This window comes from Macaca mulatta, chromosome 6 (genome assembly GCF_049350105.2).
Source record: "Macaca mulatta isolate MMU2019108-1 chromosome 6, T2T-MMU8v2.0, whole genome shotgun sequence".
Lineage (NCBI taxonomy): Eukaryota > Metazoa > Chordata > Mammalia > Primates > Cercopithecidae > Macaca > Macaca mulatta.
The window spans coordinates 148,977,501-148,995,350 of NC_133411.1; the positions used below are offsets into that span (position 1 = coordinate 148,977,501).

General features: G+C 38.0%; 2 protein-coding genes across 3 annotated transcripts in view; both read left to right on the top strand.

Annotated features, from left to right (window-relative positions):
- Positions 1–1,732, top strand: part of PURA (purine rich element binding protein A) — an 11,606-nt gene extending 9,874 nt beyond the window's left edge. For both annotated transcript variants that reach the window (XM_077937095.1, XM_077937092.1), the window contains exon 2: positions 1–1,732. This exon is cut by the window's left edge. The gene's annotated coding sequence lies outside the window, so the exon portion shown is untranslated.
- A 9,046-nt stretch (positions 1,733–10,778) lies between these two features.
- On the top strand, positions 10,779–10,940 carry IGIP (IgA inducing protein). The gene has a single exon (NM_001193358.1). The coding sequence runs from the start codon at positions 10,779–10,781 to the stop codon at positions 10,938–10,940; it is 162 nt and encodes a 53-aa protein (NP_001180287.1).
- The last annotated feature ends 6,910 nt before the right edge of the window (positions 10,941–17,850 follow it).

The following is a 17,850-nucleotide window of genomic DNA, read 5'->3' on the forward strand; positions in this document are numbered from 1 at the left end:
CTTTCTTACCTATAGACTTCAGATTCTGCTTGGAATCCCACCGGCTCAAGAAGCACATGTATTGTGCAGTTGTCTTTACACTAAAACAGTTGAATACAATCTTACTACGATTTTAAAACCAGTGTCTGATTTATGGTCAGTGGGTTTAAAAGGAAATCCACATGCAGATCTTTTAAGACTTAAAAAGTGATCGTAGAAAAGACTAAGTGACTGTAAAGATGCTCTTTTTTTAAGCATCTCACTTTACCTCCCCAAGCACCCTCCCAAACCTTGTCTTCCCTCTCCTGTTTCATCTTTTCCCTACCCTTCCCTCCCAGGTGCTCGGTACTTTACCAAGGTTCTATATATCAGTGTTTTATGTTAGAATTTTTCCTTGTTTTTATTTTACTAGTTGGTAAACCCTGTTTGTGCTGAAACAAATAAGGAAATGGTATATTTGACCATATGTGTTATTCATAGAAGACAGTATGATCAAATGTGCCAAAAACAAGCAAACAAAACTTAATTCCTGAGAAGTATGCCTTATTTTTATTGATCTGCTTTGTCTTACAATTAAGGTCCAAGAGCTTGGTTAAACTGTATTATTTGCCTAAGTATAAAAGAAAACTTGAACTGCATTGCAATATTGACGTTCTTTAAAATGAGAGACACTGTCAAGTAATTTAATCCAGAGATCAGCCACCAGATTTGAAATGCTCATGTATGTGTGTGTGTTTGAAGTTGTTTTTTTTCTTTTAAATCACCAATTTTTTTAAGCTACTTTTTATTTGTGCCTCCTATTTATCATGCTGATGTTAGAAGCAGCAGTCATCCAGCCACAGAGGGAGCTAAAGTTAACTAACCAGAACTGTAGAAATCATTATACATGCCTTTGACAACAAAGGAAGTTCATAAGAAAAGGCATGTCGGCTTTTCCTCCAGTAGATACAGATTGGAGGTAGATGAATATTTGCCAAATGGAAAAAAAGACAATGCTAGTCAGGAAAGACAAACTGTTTTCCAGCTTCTTAAAAAGCCATGGAGAGTAGAAACCAAAACCAACAGGGAAATAAAAAACCTTGAAAGTCTCACTTTCTAGTTGTCCCATGCAGGGGTTGAAATTTGATTCAAAGCGGAAAGTATATTATGTTTTTTTAGGCCTTCACATCTAGAGATGGATAACTTCCAATATGATTTTTCAGGTAATAGAGAAAGCTGCTAGTAATTTTAACCCCTGCCTAAAGGAGACAGATAATTTCATTTGGGAGCAAATACTTATTGCCTTGAAAAGTAGCACTGTAATAGCCTATGATAATTAGTTGTAGAATAACCTTTATCCCTTTCAAACTATGCAAATTATTAAATAAGTGTAAATTAGGATTCAATTAAAGATAGTTGGTTATATTGCAATCAGATGGCATTCACAAACTTAACTGGAGCATATACAAATAAAATCTATAAGTCTAAGTTTTGTATGCTAACAGAAAGATATAATTTAGCTACCTATTCTAAAAATGGTGAATATTATTAATATTGTATAATAGAACTGGGAAGACTGCCTCCTTTTTTGAAGAGAGATTAAGGATTTTTATAATTGTTTTTCATCAAATTTTAATATTTTTGTCAAATTTTTAGGTATTTAATTTGTAAAACAGTTTGCTTTGTACTGGCATACAGAAAATAGGGTATTGATTTTAAACTTTTTGAAGCCAAGTGATCAAGTACATTTGTAATAAAAGTCAATGGATCTATATCAGTTGTACTCACTGTTTTCATTTCTTATTAATATAGGGATGCTGTACTTTTTCTTCAGGAAAACTGAATTAAATTTGGGTGGAAGGGAGGGGAAAAGATAAATCCGTTGATAATGAGAATCTGGGTGGGTATCATGGCCCAAGCACTTTATATCATTTTTTAAGTCAGTTAAGATTTGATGTATTTTAAAAGATACTGTGTCAACTTTTTTCTTCCTATTTTCTTATGTAACTTGATGTTTGGGGGGATTATCTCATTCATTTTTGTTTGTGTGCTTTTAACATTTTGTGTTTTGGCCCTGTTGAAACTTTCTAAACACATTTTTGTTTTATGACATTTTGGGTTATCTGCTATCCCTGTGACCCTACCGTACGGGCATGATTATTTTTATCTTCCACACATGGTTCACCTTCTTGTCTACAATATTCCCGTTCATTTTTTCAGGTTATATATACACACACATTTCCAAATAATTTTAGAATGGGGCTATCTGAAATTGATGCTCTAGTAGCTTTCATAGCTCCACAATTCATTTTATTTTACATGTGAACATAATTTTAAGATTTTCTTCACCATAAAAAGTGAGATACCAAGTCTGATGACTTTTTCCCCTTTTTAAAATCTTTTGAGTATCAGAATGAGATCTTGCCGTCTACGTAAAAGGATGCTAAAACAAGAGTATCTATAGCAACTTAAGTTTGGAATAGTTGGTGATAACTCTGAGTATAACGTTTATAGTTTATTATCCCTAAATTTGAATATCTTCATAATTTGGAGAGATACATATACACACACATATATATGTATATATGCATTGCGTGTGTGCATATGTATATAGATACACACATCTCCTTGAGAGTGAAATAAGTAGGAGAGAATTTATTGGAATTGCTTATGTAAATAAATTCACCAAAGTTATTTGTGTAGATTTGTTAAAGGGTATCAATTTTTAAATCACAGTATTTCTGTTTTCTTCATTGCATGTTAACCAAGTTTTGGCCATTCATAAGTATGCTATAAAACTAAAGTGATCACTGCTATTCACAAATTAATTATTTTAAAGTCTTCTTTGCAGAATTAGTGATACATTTTTTAAGAAAAGCTGATTTTAATATTTAAGAATTTAATTGATCCTAAAACAAAACCTAAATTTAAGGCATAGGCCATTTGACACGTTCTTTTTGAACAGAAATTTGATTATTACAGGCTAAGTGAAAATAAGCCAGAATTAGCATGAGTCAGGTAGAATTTCATGATACAAGAACAACCAGATGAAAAAAGAAATAATGATTGGTTCCAAGCCAGTGAATCTGCTAAGCTAACTACCAAGTTTTGGTGTTGAATGGTCCAGGCAATTTATGTCTTTAGGAAAGCTGAGTGTGGCAAAGGTCACTTGTTAACATTTTTCTTAACAAGAATGTCATAACTACTCATTCATTTTTATTTTGTCCCCATGTTTGGTATTTGTTTTGTTTTGTATTTTTCCTTCTGATGTCCTTTGCTTTTGTGGAAAATTGTCCTGTTGATAGGTAGAAACATGGTGGTGATCCTCTATGTAAAATAAAGTTGCTTCTTACACATCAGAAGTATTTCACTCATTTTGGAATCACAGGATTTTCACGTTTTCATAAATACACAGATTGTTTTGATAATTATTAGCAATTAGCTTATTTTGTAACATTAGATGGAAAAAATTTTTTGGCTAAAGAGTTTAATTTTCTTGATTTTGGTTCCACTTTAATAATTCAAGAGGCCTCCAAGTTCAAGGACCAAGTCCTTGTATTCTAGAATTGTGAAAAACATGGAAATATTCTCATTAGTGTGTGTTTTGGTCTAAGGTAGATTAACACAGAAGGATCCTAGGAGGAGTTAAGAAAATATGTCCTTATCGTGAAGTGGCAGTTAAAGTTATGGGACAGGTGAATTACCTATTCATCTTGACTAGCTCAAACAATGGTGGCCATCAGCTAATGACTTATCAGACACATGTTGAGTTTGGGTCAAACTCCCATTCAGCTGGAGCGGATTGGCAATTTTCAATGCAGGTAGTTGGTGGCACTTGACCTACCTCCTTACCATGTACATCTGGCATCTTCTCTCTCCTATCCTTTTTCTTTGTTTCTCTCTCCTTTTTTATTCTTGCTGTAGGCCTGCCAGTGGCACTCAAGCTTACTTCTTCAGAGAGAAGTAAAGAAATTTCTGACTCCTGCCTTAGAACTTAGCTAACTGATGATCCAGAACAATTTAAGTATTATGAGGTAACTGGGCAGTTTTTTTCCGATTGCTATTTTCCCCATGGTCTTAAGCTGGTAGTTTGAAGGTATCTAAATTAATATTAAGAAACTTGTGAACTGAAGAGAGTAAGAAGTATGTGTATTTTAGGTAAGTTACTGGGAACTGAGACTTACTGGTTTGGAAATTGGAGAGTAGGATGAGGAGAGCTGTTTAATGTGTTTGTGGATGGGGGTTTGAGAGGTATATAGGGAATGGTTTGGAAGTAAAGTGGGAGAAATTTTTGCTAGAGGTAGGAAAAGGTACTATGATGGAATCTGATTGAGAGTTATTTGCTAAGGAAATGAAGTTGATCTTCACTAAGGAAGTTTCAGTAAAGCCAGAGAAAATGGATCCCTCATTGATTATGAGAAAATTGTTAGTTACTGTAGCTAGAGTTATGATGATGATGCATTATACAAGTCTGTTTTCATGTATAGGATGTCTGCTTTTCTGGGACAAATTAAGTAGCACAATTGTGGAATGACAGCTTTTCTGGTCAAGGCAAGTGGGTGCTGGGGAGTTATTATTTTGAGGAAAAGAAAAGAACATTTCACGCTTTTCACAGTTACTCTTTTTAAACTATCAGAAATATTTATCACACATACTATCTGTTTTCTTGGGCTCTTGTTACAGTGTAGTTTACCTTTACTTTTCAAATGGTCCTTAGATCAAATTATTTGATTTTGTACTCCACAAAGACACATATTATTCCTTGCTTTTATAGAACTTTGGGACTTTGGCCCATACAAATTTCTTAGAAGAAGACAACCAGGTAAAAACACTAACTTACAATTTTAGGTATCTTTTTTATTTCTTTCACATTTGCAACCATAGCAACCATTTAACCTTGTGGACCTTATGAGGCCCTCAATAATACTGTATTTCTAAAATTAGACAACATACCCCCCAAACTCATGTTTCTGTTTCCCCATTTTCTCTCTTACTTTAAAATTGTATTTTCCCAAGAGTTCAGTGGTGGCAAATGTTAATTAAATAAGTTAGTACATTTTGGAGGTTCTTATGTCCTTTGTAGGGAAGCTGATAGTGTTTAGATTTCTTTTCCCATTATTCCAGTAGTGTTTTAAATTATTTAAGATAAAGAATTACTATAATGTTTGTTTTTAAGTTACATAATTCAGGTACGTTTGGATTAACTCTTTGTTGTCGAATTTAGTACGGATTTATTCCTGGTGATTTGGACAGATTACTTTGAAGTTTCATTTTACTCACATCTCTGTATGTTAGTGATAAAAATCTCTTTTAAAAATAGCAAAAAAGTGGTTCTGATTTTGTACTTTGAAGGTAATTTTTCTTTTTTACGAATGTCAAGTTCATTAACAATAGCAAGATTATTTTTACTATAGCTTATTTTGTAGAGTTGGCACTTTAGTATAATTTTCACATTTTATTGTGTCAGATTTTAAATTATAATAGTTATATACTATAACTCATTAAGTCAATGCAGAGCCTTCTTAAATAGCCCCTCCCTTAGAAATTTGTTTAAAAAGAAGAGAATTCCCAAACCTGTGTTAAGAACTAGTGATTTAAATGACTGTGAGACAAGTCTTTGAAAGGCTTCCTTAAGTCTAGTCAGTGGAGATAAATGATAGCCCATTTCCATGCTGCATATAGTTGTTAGGGTTTATAAAGTTGTCAATGTATAAAAGTGCAAAAGCAGGAAAGACTAAAGTTGCCTGTAAAATTTCTAGTTTTCATTATTTGCACTATTTAACTTTGCACTTGATTTTTTGAAAGTTAAGGCTAGTCACTTTCACTTTTGTTTCTAGTCTTTTCTAATTTCTTGCAGAATTATGTTTTCAATATCCCACCCAAAGCAAAAATTGTATGCAATTAAATATACTTTATAAGGCCGAGAAAATATTTCTTAGTGTTAGCTGTATAAAACAAAAATTTGTTTTGATAAAATTTTTAATATGGGCCTTTATTTGCCAATAAAATCCTTTGTAAATGTGAGCTTTATTAAACTGTTTAAACAGACAAGGTTAAAACTTAGGATAGGAAATATATATGTGTGTATATGAAATGATGTCTTTCAGTTTTAACTTCTAGCCTGAGATGGCCTGGATTTGGTGTGTTAGTTTGTTTCACTGAAGTCTAGCTGGGTACATGCTTAAAAAGCTGGAAGTGAAGTGGGTGGCAAGTGGCAGCTCCCTCTTTCATGTAGTTTTCCATAATGTTCATATAGTTTCCTCATGGTCTAAGTGTTATAACTGGTTTTGAAGTGGTTATATTGAATATTCCTTTTTGGAATTCGGGGTTGAATCACTTTGAGGGGGAAGGGAAGCAAGGACAAGAGACTTTATTTTAACCAGATGCGGTCTTATGATCTCAAAGATGTGCTCTAGAAAGAAAATAACAAAAAGTGTACCTGTGAACATATTTTTTGTCTTGGTGATATTATGCAACACGGTGTTCAGAATTGCAAAAAAAAATTTTTAATTGATAGTTTTATCAATGGAACAGAGATATGTGTTTTTGGCTAAAATTATTTTTTGTAAGTTATTTGGTTATTTCATTTTATATTCCCTTTCTCATAGCTTTGTACACACCTCATACTTAAAACCAAGTGAGAGGCCTCTTTTCAGATCTGGTTTATTTTTGGAATGCCTGAGTGTGTTTCCGGATGGGGGGTAGTGGTGGTGTTTTACTTTTTGACATGCTCTTAGCATGTTTTGCTAGTCATTCTGGATCTTATGTTTGCAAATTCTGTTGAACATTCAGTGATGTATTTGAAATGAGAAAGTCCTCTATAACATAGTGTGAATGTTCGTGGCCAATTCAATTGTGGAACCTTATGGCTTTGTTTTTACTTTGGATAGAAGTTTAACTTCCGTTATTCAGATTTTAGGTTTATCTAGTGAAATTGTGCCAGGTAGTTGTCTAAATATGGACCAATTTTGGGAAATGAAGGTTAATAAGTGTATATTTGATTCTAGATAATCCTTTACTCAAAATCATAAGTTAAAGATTCACATCATTAAGAGTTATCTAACTTTTATGTTGTCAAATCTTTAAATGTGGATGATATTCAGCATTCTATATATGAATTTCCTTTAGGAAAAGAGAAAAATTCAGTCTCCGAACCTTTTCTTGGAGACGAAATTTACCACATATCAAAAATGAAAAAAATTTAGAAAGTGATTTGATTGTTTTTTAATGGAGTTTAACCACCTTAATTAATGATTTTTCCCAGTTTGAAGCACTTATTTTCCCAATGTGAATAAAGGGAAAAGATCAGCAATTTGTCCCTGGCCTTTTTCGAGGCCATTTTTAGTTTTCTGCCCCCATTTCCCAGTCCTGGTATAAAATGAATTACGGGTATCCCTCTAAGTCCCTATAACCCTTTTTGGGGGTCACAGATACCTTTGATAATCTGATGAAAGTGTGATGGATCCTCTACCCAGGAAAAAAAAAAATGCACATACCTGAATACTTTTGCATACAACCTCAGGGGCATCACACATCTTCTGAAACCCAAGTTAAAGATCTCTGCTCTAAGTAAATTATAGAGAATTTTAGTACAAATCGTTGATAAAATTAGGAACCAACTATTGGCTTAAAACCTTTCATATTGGAATTATTGTTAGATGGTGGCCCCTACTAGCAAAATGTGACATTGCAACCAGCTTTGTTAGACATTATAACATCCAGAGAGAAGGGAAAAAGAAGCAAAGTTCTGAAAGCTATTTATAAGGAGTCAGGGCATCTCTAGACATGGGAGCCATTCCTGGTTCAAGGCAGGGGTCAGGGTGCCTGACAATTTCTAGCAGGGTAGAGTTTGATAAACCACAATGCTCAGGATGCCAAGGGGTTAGCCATTATCTTAACCCCTTCCTCACCAAAAGATTTTAGTTTTGTCTGTTGGGAAACAAGATGTCACTAGGGAAAAAAAGATTTGCCTTACAACTTTGCTGGAACACATCAGTTTGGTGACGTTGGGACACTAGTGTTATTTTTGAGAAGGCGCATAAAACCAAAGTAAATTATTCTCTATGTAGAACATTTATTTACTAGTAACATTTGTTTGGGTGTATTCGCTTTGACAATTTTTACCAGTAAATATTGGTTTTATTTAAAACTGGGAATCCAGTTGATACATAGGATAGTTGATATATCTGTTCTTTCCCCCATGTAAAGAATAGTTAAAAGATTGATGCATACTTTTTACTTTTCTCTCTTAATGCCAGGGGGTGGGGAGGGTGGGTGGGGGAAAGATCTTTGAGTCTACAACTGACAAAATGTCTTCTCCAAATTAAAAAAATTGAGAAGCAGCACTTTAAGTCTAACTCTACACCATTTTATTGCATGTATTAGTTTTAATAATGATTTTTGGTGCATGCCTTTGGGCTTATTCAAAAGTGTACAATAGGAAAGTATATTTCCTTTCTTAGAAAGGAGATGTTTTCTACTTTGCAACATGTGATTACAAAAATCTTCCTCTGTGGGAAGATTAACCATGTATTGAACTACTGAAAAGTATATATTTTTAGATATACAGAAGGAATCTACATGGAGCAGCATTCAGACCTATATAGAAGTCATAGCATTCTGTATAGGACCAAAAAGGAAATAACATTAAACACTTAAACAGACTTTGTTGGGTAGAAATACCTTTAGATCTTGCATTTACTTCCAAAAAGAAAAAATGCCACAGAAGTTTTCTGAAAACTTTTGTCGTTTGAATTTTCTCTGTCAGTGTATTTAGCCCAAATACAACAGCTTTGGGTTAGCACACACATAAGAATCAAAAAAACAAAGCTAACTAAATAAATCAGTCTGGTTTGCCAATCCAGCTTGACTGAAATAAGTAAACTAATCACTTGCAACATGAAAAACTGTCCAACTCCTCTAAGGTTCTGACAAAATAACCTTGGCTGATGTGGGAAGACTCCCACTTCAATTTGTGACCTGACAGTGAAGATTCATGCCTGACATGATTTCATACTTGACAGTGTCTGTTTAAGGAGCTATGGTACAGTTTGCTAATTCAATCCCAGATACCTGTTGATTACCTGTGAGATCTAGAGTCCAAAGTAGCCAGCAGCCATATCCCTGAGTGCTCTGTGCCCATCAGATATCTTAAAGTAAGCAGGGTTGGGACAGGTCACAGCTTGGATGATTGACCTCAGGTGCCGTAGACAGCCCCAGATTCAAGAATTGTATCTGCTTTCTTGGCAGTCGTCACAGAACTAATGTCCCATACTGTGTTACTTACTGTAGATGCTCTCTTTTAGAGGAGGCCCAGAGCACACATCCTAATCGCTAGTGGTACTCAGAGAGGGGGTGCTAACTCTGATGCCCTGGCCAAATTCCAGTTTAGGGATGTGGGTCTTCTTCTTGTCATTCTAATTGGAAATGTGCATCACTTCCCATTTTTCTTATTGATCTCAGTGCAAACTACACTAGTCTCTTTCTTTGCCCTGGTCCCAAGTCTCTGAGATGCTGGTGTGTATTATATGGGCTAAGTTCATGCATTATCCTAGGGCACAAGAGTTGAGGAATGGGTGAGTTTGGTGTCAGAGTGCCTTGTGGTTGGAGGGTGGACTCTTGTGATGCTTTGGGTATGAAATTGGCCCTCTTTTAGCATAAGTCGGGGAGTGTGCACTGGCTGGAGGCTTCCGGAGGCTTCCAGCCATGAGGTGTGAGCTGAAACCAATTTTTCCTCTTTCCTTATAGCATGTTGAGAAAATCTGTTGGGTTTTCAGCAGTCAGGGAAGGCCGGAGTTCTGCTTTAATCTGGGTAACTGAGGCTAATGTGAGCAAGACTTTGGTTAATTAACTGGGTTCTCAGATGCCACAGACTCCGTGAGAAGTCACCATTATTTTCAATGGTTGTGATAGAATTTCCCCCTAGTAGCCATTATTTTAAGATTATATTGCAGAGTTGCTTTATTTTGAGCTTTTCGTGTATACACAATCCCAAACTGGAAGAAATTTTACAAAAAGGAATCCTGCTGTGAAAGGTATATATTACTCTAGATTTTTCTTACTGTAAATATTGTAAGATTGTAATACTGTCAATATTTTATTAACCAACAAATGTTAATCTATGTGAAATCAGACTTATTTTAAATGTGCTTCTTATTTACTGTGTGTGGTCCCTGTTGCTGACAGTATTAAGTTATATTCTGATGTAAGATTAACTTTATTAAAGAATGTAAACATTAATGTTTCCTTATGGGAAAACAAATAAAGTATAAAGAAGACAATTCTTTTCATTGAAATATACTGTGTATTTACACTTGCTAGACCCAGCACCACTTATAAATTTAGTACACTGTTCAGAATTTTAGTTAACACAGCTGACATGGTTGTGCTCTGTTTGAAAGTCTAAGAATAGGTATTGTTGGAATATACAGTTTGTATTTGTCTGCTGTGAATCATAATCTTGAAATTTCTAATCAAGTTTGTAAAATTTTTATAGTGAAACATTTTAATGACAATTTAAAAATTTATCTTCTCTAAAGAATGGTCAAAACAATATCCTTTCAGAAATAGAATTGTTCTTTAATATCTTTCCAAAATGACTTTGGTTAAATGGACCAGATGTATATTAGTTAAAATTTAGGACTAAGTTGTTGATATTCTTTGAGTTTACAAGTTAATCCTTATTGGAGATGTGCCAATATACAGTTAGAATATCATTAATTTGCACTGTTTGGGGACCCCATTTAAGAATGCTGAATTTTGCCAACTAAGAAGTAAGCAAATGCAATTTAAAAAGTAAATTTGAGCATTCTGTATTAAATATGTGCAGTTATTATCACATGAAGAAACGCAGTGTGTCGGGCTGTAATATTACCATATTTGCTGTCATGTTCTCCCATCTAAGTGCTGGGAATTCACCATGTGGAAACCAAGCAAACGTGTTGTGCATCAGCCGGCTTGAGTTTGTTCAATATCAAAGCTGAAAACTAGCGAGGTCTGCTGTACTGCTTATTGAAGTATTGTGATTATTTTAGGCATTGATTCTTACAAAATATATACTGTAACAGTATACTTTGTACAGATTTAAATTTTATTTGAAAAAATGAAATAAAGTAGGCAAAAAATAAAGATGTTTATTTTTCATGTGACTGTATAATCAGATCAGTCTTTTGTTTCAGTGCTTTTTGGGGGAAGGGGTCTGGTTGCGATCTTGGATTTTTTTTTTTTTTTTTTGATAGGTGGAAACCGTTTTTAGGACTCAGTAGCAGGTATACTTGCCTGTTACTTATGATCATTAATCGACTGCAAGCATTAAAAGTGCTCTCATACTAGAGAACTCTATCTTCCATTTTATTTTAAGATAGGTTTGCTTATTTTAAAAAATTTTATGTGAATGGCTTCCCTATCCTGGCATATTGGGTCATTTAAAAAATTCTCTGGTGGTATGACAGTTAACCTAGCCATCATGTTGAAGAGAAGGAAAACCTTTTCCCATAGATCATGCTCCATTCTCATGGAAGGTTTTTTGTTTCCTGTCAGTTTAATTATCATGGATACCTACTACTTATACGTACTTATTGGGTACATGTAACATTTTGAAACAAGCGTACAATGTAATGATTAAATCAGGATGATTGGGGTATCCATCATCTGAAGTATGTATCATTTCTTTGTGTTAGGAACATTCTAATTCCACTCTTAGTTATTTGAAATATCTAATAAATTATTTTTAATAGTTGCCGTATTATGCTGTTGAACACTTAGAAAATAGAGGTTGCGGTTTAAAATCTCTTTCAAAACTGTTTTTCTAGTGAGTGGAATGGCAGACAGTGAATGAAGCTACCAATAAAAACAAGACACAGGAGCCATCCCTCAGGATAGTTTCAGTGGGGCCTTCCAGAAGAGTAGATTATCTGACCACAAGAACCACCCATTTTGACCTCTAACTTAAAATCCAACAAAGGCCTCAGAAGCCTCAGGTATATATTTTCCTCAACCTTTTTAAGTAGAGTTTGAAGTTTTATTTGTAGCTTTCTCCTTTTATTTTATCTTTTTTTATGTTTTCACTTACCTTCAAGCTGGATATGAGGAATGCTTGGAGCAAGTAGTTCTCCAGGATAACCTGGCAAAAATCACACCATGAAAAATCTCTCAATGTTACTTAAGTATATACGACAGCAGTTATATTCTAACACTTGATGCATGTCCGTAGGCTATCTCAAGTTCACATTATTACAGTTCCAGGCTTCTCATGGGGAATCCCAAGAGAGTTCATTATGAGTATTGTTTTGTTGTTTTCTTGCTAAAAAGGCCCTGCTTGGCTGGGCATGGTGGCTGACACCTGTAATATCAGCACTTTGGGAGGCCTAGGTGGGTGGATCACTGGAGGTCAGGAGTTCAAGACCAGCTTGGCCAACATGGTGAAACCCTGTCTCTACTGAAAAATACAAAAATTAGCTGGATGGTAGTGCACACCTGTAGTCCCGGCTACTTGGGAGACTGAGGCATGAGAATTGCTTGAACCTGGGAGTTAGACATTGCAGTGAGCCAAGATTGTGCCACTGCACTCCAGCCTGGGTGGCAGAGCGAGACTCCGTCTCAAAAAAGAAAAAAGTAAATAAAAGGTCCCTACTTTGGAGTGAACAGAAGGATGGACTAGCTTCCACATCTGACAACCACCAACTTCAATAAAAACAATGGAGAAACTTTGCTTTATGAAAACTGAAAGCTGAGGGTGCCACTGTTTTAGAGAGGTAGGTGGGATGCCTAAGAAACTTCAGTTTCCCTAAGTTCTATGGTGCCTCTGATTTGGGGGGTGCACACAGAAGACAGGTGGCTACTTCCTGAAGAAGAGACCAGATTCTGCTCTCTTCTCTGCAGCGATCAGATAAATCTTTGGGTTCCTGTCCGAGAGAAGGACTCAAGCACAGGAGGTGGTGGCAATTCCAGCCATGATTTACTCCCAGCAAGTATAAGGGAGTGAAAAGTCAGGAGTCAGGCCCTTCATCTTTTAAAGACTCCAGATAGGACCGTGATTAAATATGCCCAGTGGTCAGTTGGACAGCAAGAGGACCCGAGGTGAGGTCCTACTGAAGGGCTACAGAAGGAGCATCCCAGACAGCCAGGTCGGAACTATAAGGCAATGCTGCTAGGACCATGGGGAGCCCCTCAAGAAAGGAACCCAGCATGCTTAAACAGAACTATTTGTCATTTTTCTTCAGTCTTTCTTTTCTAAGATGTAATTGGTGGTCTCTTCCTACCTCCACCTCCAATGGATGTTAACTTTCATTTAACCATGTGGTATATCATTTATTTTGGTATTTTGCATGGCTTTTAGAAATCTCTTTGTTCCTAGTCTCAGGAACAATTTATTTCTAAGCAGTCAGGACTGTTTTATCTTGGGTACTGAGTTTTGGAAGAGGTCCTGTTCTTTCAGGACCAGAGAAAAGAGAGTTCTCTTTTTCAGTGTTTGCCTGCTAGGTCACCTGAGGGCCAGCACACACCTCCACTGTTCTCACTTCAGCACCCCCACCCCACCCCCACCCCACCTTCTAGAACTTCAGGAGGAGGAGCCACAGTTTTTCCCCTGAAATTGGGGATTCTACCTAAATATTGCACATCTTCAGAGTGTTTCCAATGACATCAGTACAATTTTCCTACCAATATTGATTTTCATTCACTTCGATTTCCTCACATCAGGCTATTTGGCAGTTAGATTGGCAGTGAGAAAATGTCACAAAACAGACTCATTGAATGTTGCAAGGCTTAAAAGAATAGGATATCACTGCCTTACAGCCAGTAGGGTTGTCTAGTTAACCCCACCATCAAAGGCATCCTGGCTCTCCCTGTGCTCATCTCACACCTCAGACCTCTGTCAGCCTTCTGTGGAGACTAGCAGTAGGTGTAATATAGCTCCACTTTCTGTTTCTGGCAGTGTCACTTAGGGTGGGTCTGTATTGCCACCATCCCAAATTTCTTCTTGTTCACCACACTTTATTTTTTAAACATTGAGTGCTTAAAATATTCAAGGCACCAAGCTAAGCATTTTACCTGTGTTATTTTACTTCATTCTTACTATAACTCTATGAAATAGGCACTGTTATTACCCTCAATTTATAGATGAGGATACTAAGGCACAGAACGATTAAATGACATGCCTAGAACTCCACGGTCAGGATTCAAGTCCAGGTAGGATGATGGCAAAGCACAGCCACAGTCTCAATCACTCTAATATGTTGCCTTCTCTATGAAGTTGCCTCCTCATCCCTTAATTTGTAGGGTCTCCCTGACTTTGACTTTGCCTCCCCTAAGGATGTATGTAGCTGAATGTCAAAGCCAATATTACCGGGAGCAAAGGAGGATTCTTCTGCATAGCTCAAAAGCCACACTTCCTGTTTCAGAGGTTGATTCATGAATGAATCCACATTTTCATTTCCCCCTCCCCTTTCATGGGGGAATGACTTACTCAGAGCAGGTCTGAAGGAAGCTGGCAGATGGCCCTACCAGGCCTCTCTCCACTGCTCTTGCTTTAAGTAAGCACAGCCCTGAGTACTATTCCTGCCTCTTCCCGCCCTTACCACAATGACCTGATCAAAGAGTTCTGTGAATGAGGCTCTTGAATTCTGTCTAGTTGAGTTGTTGATTTCCTTCCTATACCCAGATTCTATCCCGCAGCAGACACCGTTTCTTCCTTAGAGCAGACCTCCTATCTGAGCCCATGTGGCTTCAGACACAAGTTCCACAAGTATCAGGAGATAGTCTCTAGGAGAGGATCTGGGTCTGCCCAGATTCTCAAAACCTCACTGTTCACCAACAATTGGTGCAGCAATTGGATCAGCCAGAGAAAGCCATGTAGTTTTCAGCTCAGATTTGCTTAGGCTTTTAAGTTTCTGGAGGCATTTTCCTGCACCCTATAAAATGCTGTTTCCCAGATGTTTCCTGACCTCAAGGAGAGGTCCAGAGTCTGTAATTCTCCAGGGGCTTCTTCCAAAAATAAAATCTCAAGTTCCTTGGGACTTAGGGGTGGTTTCAAGGACTATGGCATCTGTTGGAACTCCTGTCTGAAAAGGAAAGATCATAATTTGAACTTGAACTCTTCATGGTTTTTGGTATCCTCTAAAGCAGTGGTTCTCAAAGCGTAGCCCCTGGGCCAAGCATCCCCTTACATTCTTGGGTCCCACTCCAAACCTACTGACTTAGAACCTCTAGGGCTGGGCCCCAGCATCCATATTGTAACAAGCCCTCTAGGTGATTCTGAAGCACACTAAAGTGTGAGCACCATTGCTGTCTAAAGCAAATGTTCTTTGTTTCTTTTGGAGTCTTAGGCTTGAGAATCTGATGAAAGCTTGAGACTCTCTCAGCTGCACCACAGAACCCCAAAGATCCAAGTTAAGAATCCTTGCTCTGGAACTTAGAGCTTGTCTATCTGTCTCTGGCTTCCACCTGCTCTAGCACCACTACAAGGAGGGGTGGCCACATACTCCTTGTTTCTCTTTTCATCTGTGCACTGTTGGATGTCACTGATGGTGTGCATTCCCTGCACCAGACAGCACAGGGATAAGGGCTTGCTACTCCCTATATTTGCTGCAAATGTAGCCCATGTACTCCAAACAAAAACCAAATGCTCAGGCATGGGGTGCCAGGTTAGGAGTCCAGGACCAAATAGAAAAGTGATTCCTCCTGTAGCTAGGAGCTGTGTGTTGGAGCACAACTGCTAAAACTGCTGAACTTCCTGTGACAGTCCTGGCTCGGGTATGTTCATGACAGCCAGAGCTTTGTCATCGGCAAGTTTTGGTCTCCAAGAGAACTCCCAAGACAAGGCCCAGATTTTTATTTTCTAGATAAAAGCATCTCAACTTGTACTTTCTTTAGCTGTTTTCGCCCGAGTAGCCAGTTATTTGGCTCTGAGGGCAGTGCTCCGCTTTTTCTCCACAGTCATTCTTGGGCCATGACTTGAAGTGGTACTCAGAGCAACTTCATTGGGAAAAGTCCCTTCTCTCAATTCAGGGACTCATAAGGAGGTTGACTCTGAAAAGAGTGCCTAAAGCTGCAGAGCTTGGCTGTCCTCTGGCTGTTAGAATGCTTCCTTGTTCTGAGAGGTAGCCCAGGGAAGAAAGGCCTGTGTCTGCACTCTCACTTATACATCTGAAACGAAAGCTTAATCCCCTCACAAAACCCATCCTCTCCCCATCTTAGTCCTTCCCGTTGCAGTAAAGGGCACCACCATATACACATCACTCAAACAAAAAACAAAGAGCTGTTTCCACATTCTAGTTTCTTTCACCCCTCATATTCAAACTATGTCCTGTGTCTGGCCACACCTCATCACCTATACCACTGTCACTAGCTCAAGTGATTCTCAAACTTTAACCTGCATCACCTAAAGGGATCATTAAAAGACATACCACTGGGCCCATCCCAAGTTGCTGATTCAAAGGGCTGGGGTAGGAGCCTGAGAATTTGCATTTTTAATTTTAATCAGGCGATGCTGATGCTATTGATCTAGGAACAACACCTTGGAAACTGCTGCCCTAGTCTATCATATCCAGAGTGTCCATATGTCCCACTTTGCCAGAGACCATCTGGTTATGCCTGTTGTCCCCGCTTAATTATTTGTAGCACCCCTGTTTACCTGCACAAGTATCTTGGTCTGGATGACAAATGATGTGGACACCGATTTTCTCACCTAACAGCCTTCTCACTGGTCCCCCTACTGCCATGATTGCCCTATGTAATCCATTCACACAGCAGCTTGAGTGATCTTAAAAGTGCTAATTGGGGCCAGGCGCGGTGGCTCACACCTGTAATCCCAGCACTTTGGGAGGCAGAGGCGGGCGGATCACAAGGTCAGGAGATCGAGACCATCCTGGCTAAAACGGTGAAACCCCGTCTTTACTAAAAATACAAAAAAATTAGGTGGGCGTGGTGGCAGGCTCCTGTGGTCCCAGCTACTCGGGAGGCTGAGGCAGGAGAATGGTGTGAACCCGGGAGGTGGAGCTTGCAGTGAGCCAAGATTGCGCCGCTGCACTCCAGCCTGGGCGACAGAGCGAGACTCCGTCAAAAAAAAAAAAAAAGTGCTAATTGAGGGATGTCACTCCCTGCTTCCCATTACACTTAGAATAAAAGTCTAACTCTCTACTGTGGTTACAAGGCCTCTATGATCTGACCTTACTTAACCCTCCAGCTTTCGCTCCTTCCTCTCACCTACTTGTTCATTTCTCTCAAGCAATAGTGGTTGCCTTTCTGTTTTTTAAATGCACAGAGCCCACTGCCACCTAAGGGCCTTTGGTGTTGCTTTTCTTTCTTCCTTGAATGCACTTCCCCCAGATCTTCAGATGACTTGCCCTTTTTCATAATCAAGCTTCAGGTCTCATGTTCTCTCTTCAAAGAGGCTTCCCCTGACAACCAAACTGAAAGGGTCCCTTCCAATCACTCTCCCTTACCACTCTGTTTCAGTTTTCTTCCTAGTGTTTATCACTGTCCAGATGGTCTTCCTCATGTATTTTTTTTTCTGTTGATGGTCTAACACTGAGGGCAGGATTCACCATGGCATCCCCAATGCCCAGATGAATCTGGCACATAGCAGACATTCTGCAACTATCTGATGACAAATTGATTGGACTCCAGTGAGTCCAGACCATTTTTGGGAGTCACCTGTGCCTCTGGGTCTGACTTCCTCATCCATTTTGAAGGTGGGTACTGTCATTACTGCTTTATCTCTCCTCTGTCCTACAGGTGGTATAGAACAGAGATCCTGAAGATGAGATGATCTTCTCGCCTGCAGTCAACCTCATTAGCTTCCTGCATCTCCCACCTCTGTGTAGGCCCAGCATCTCCTCTCCCTTTTTCAACTCAGATGAGGCTCTGGGACAAGGACAAGCAACCCTGGACCCA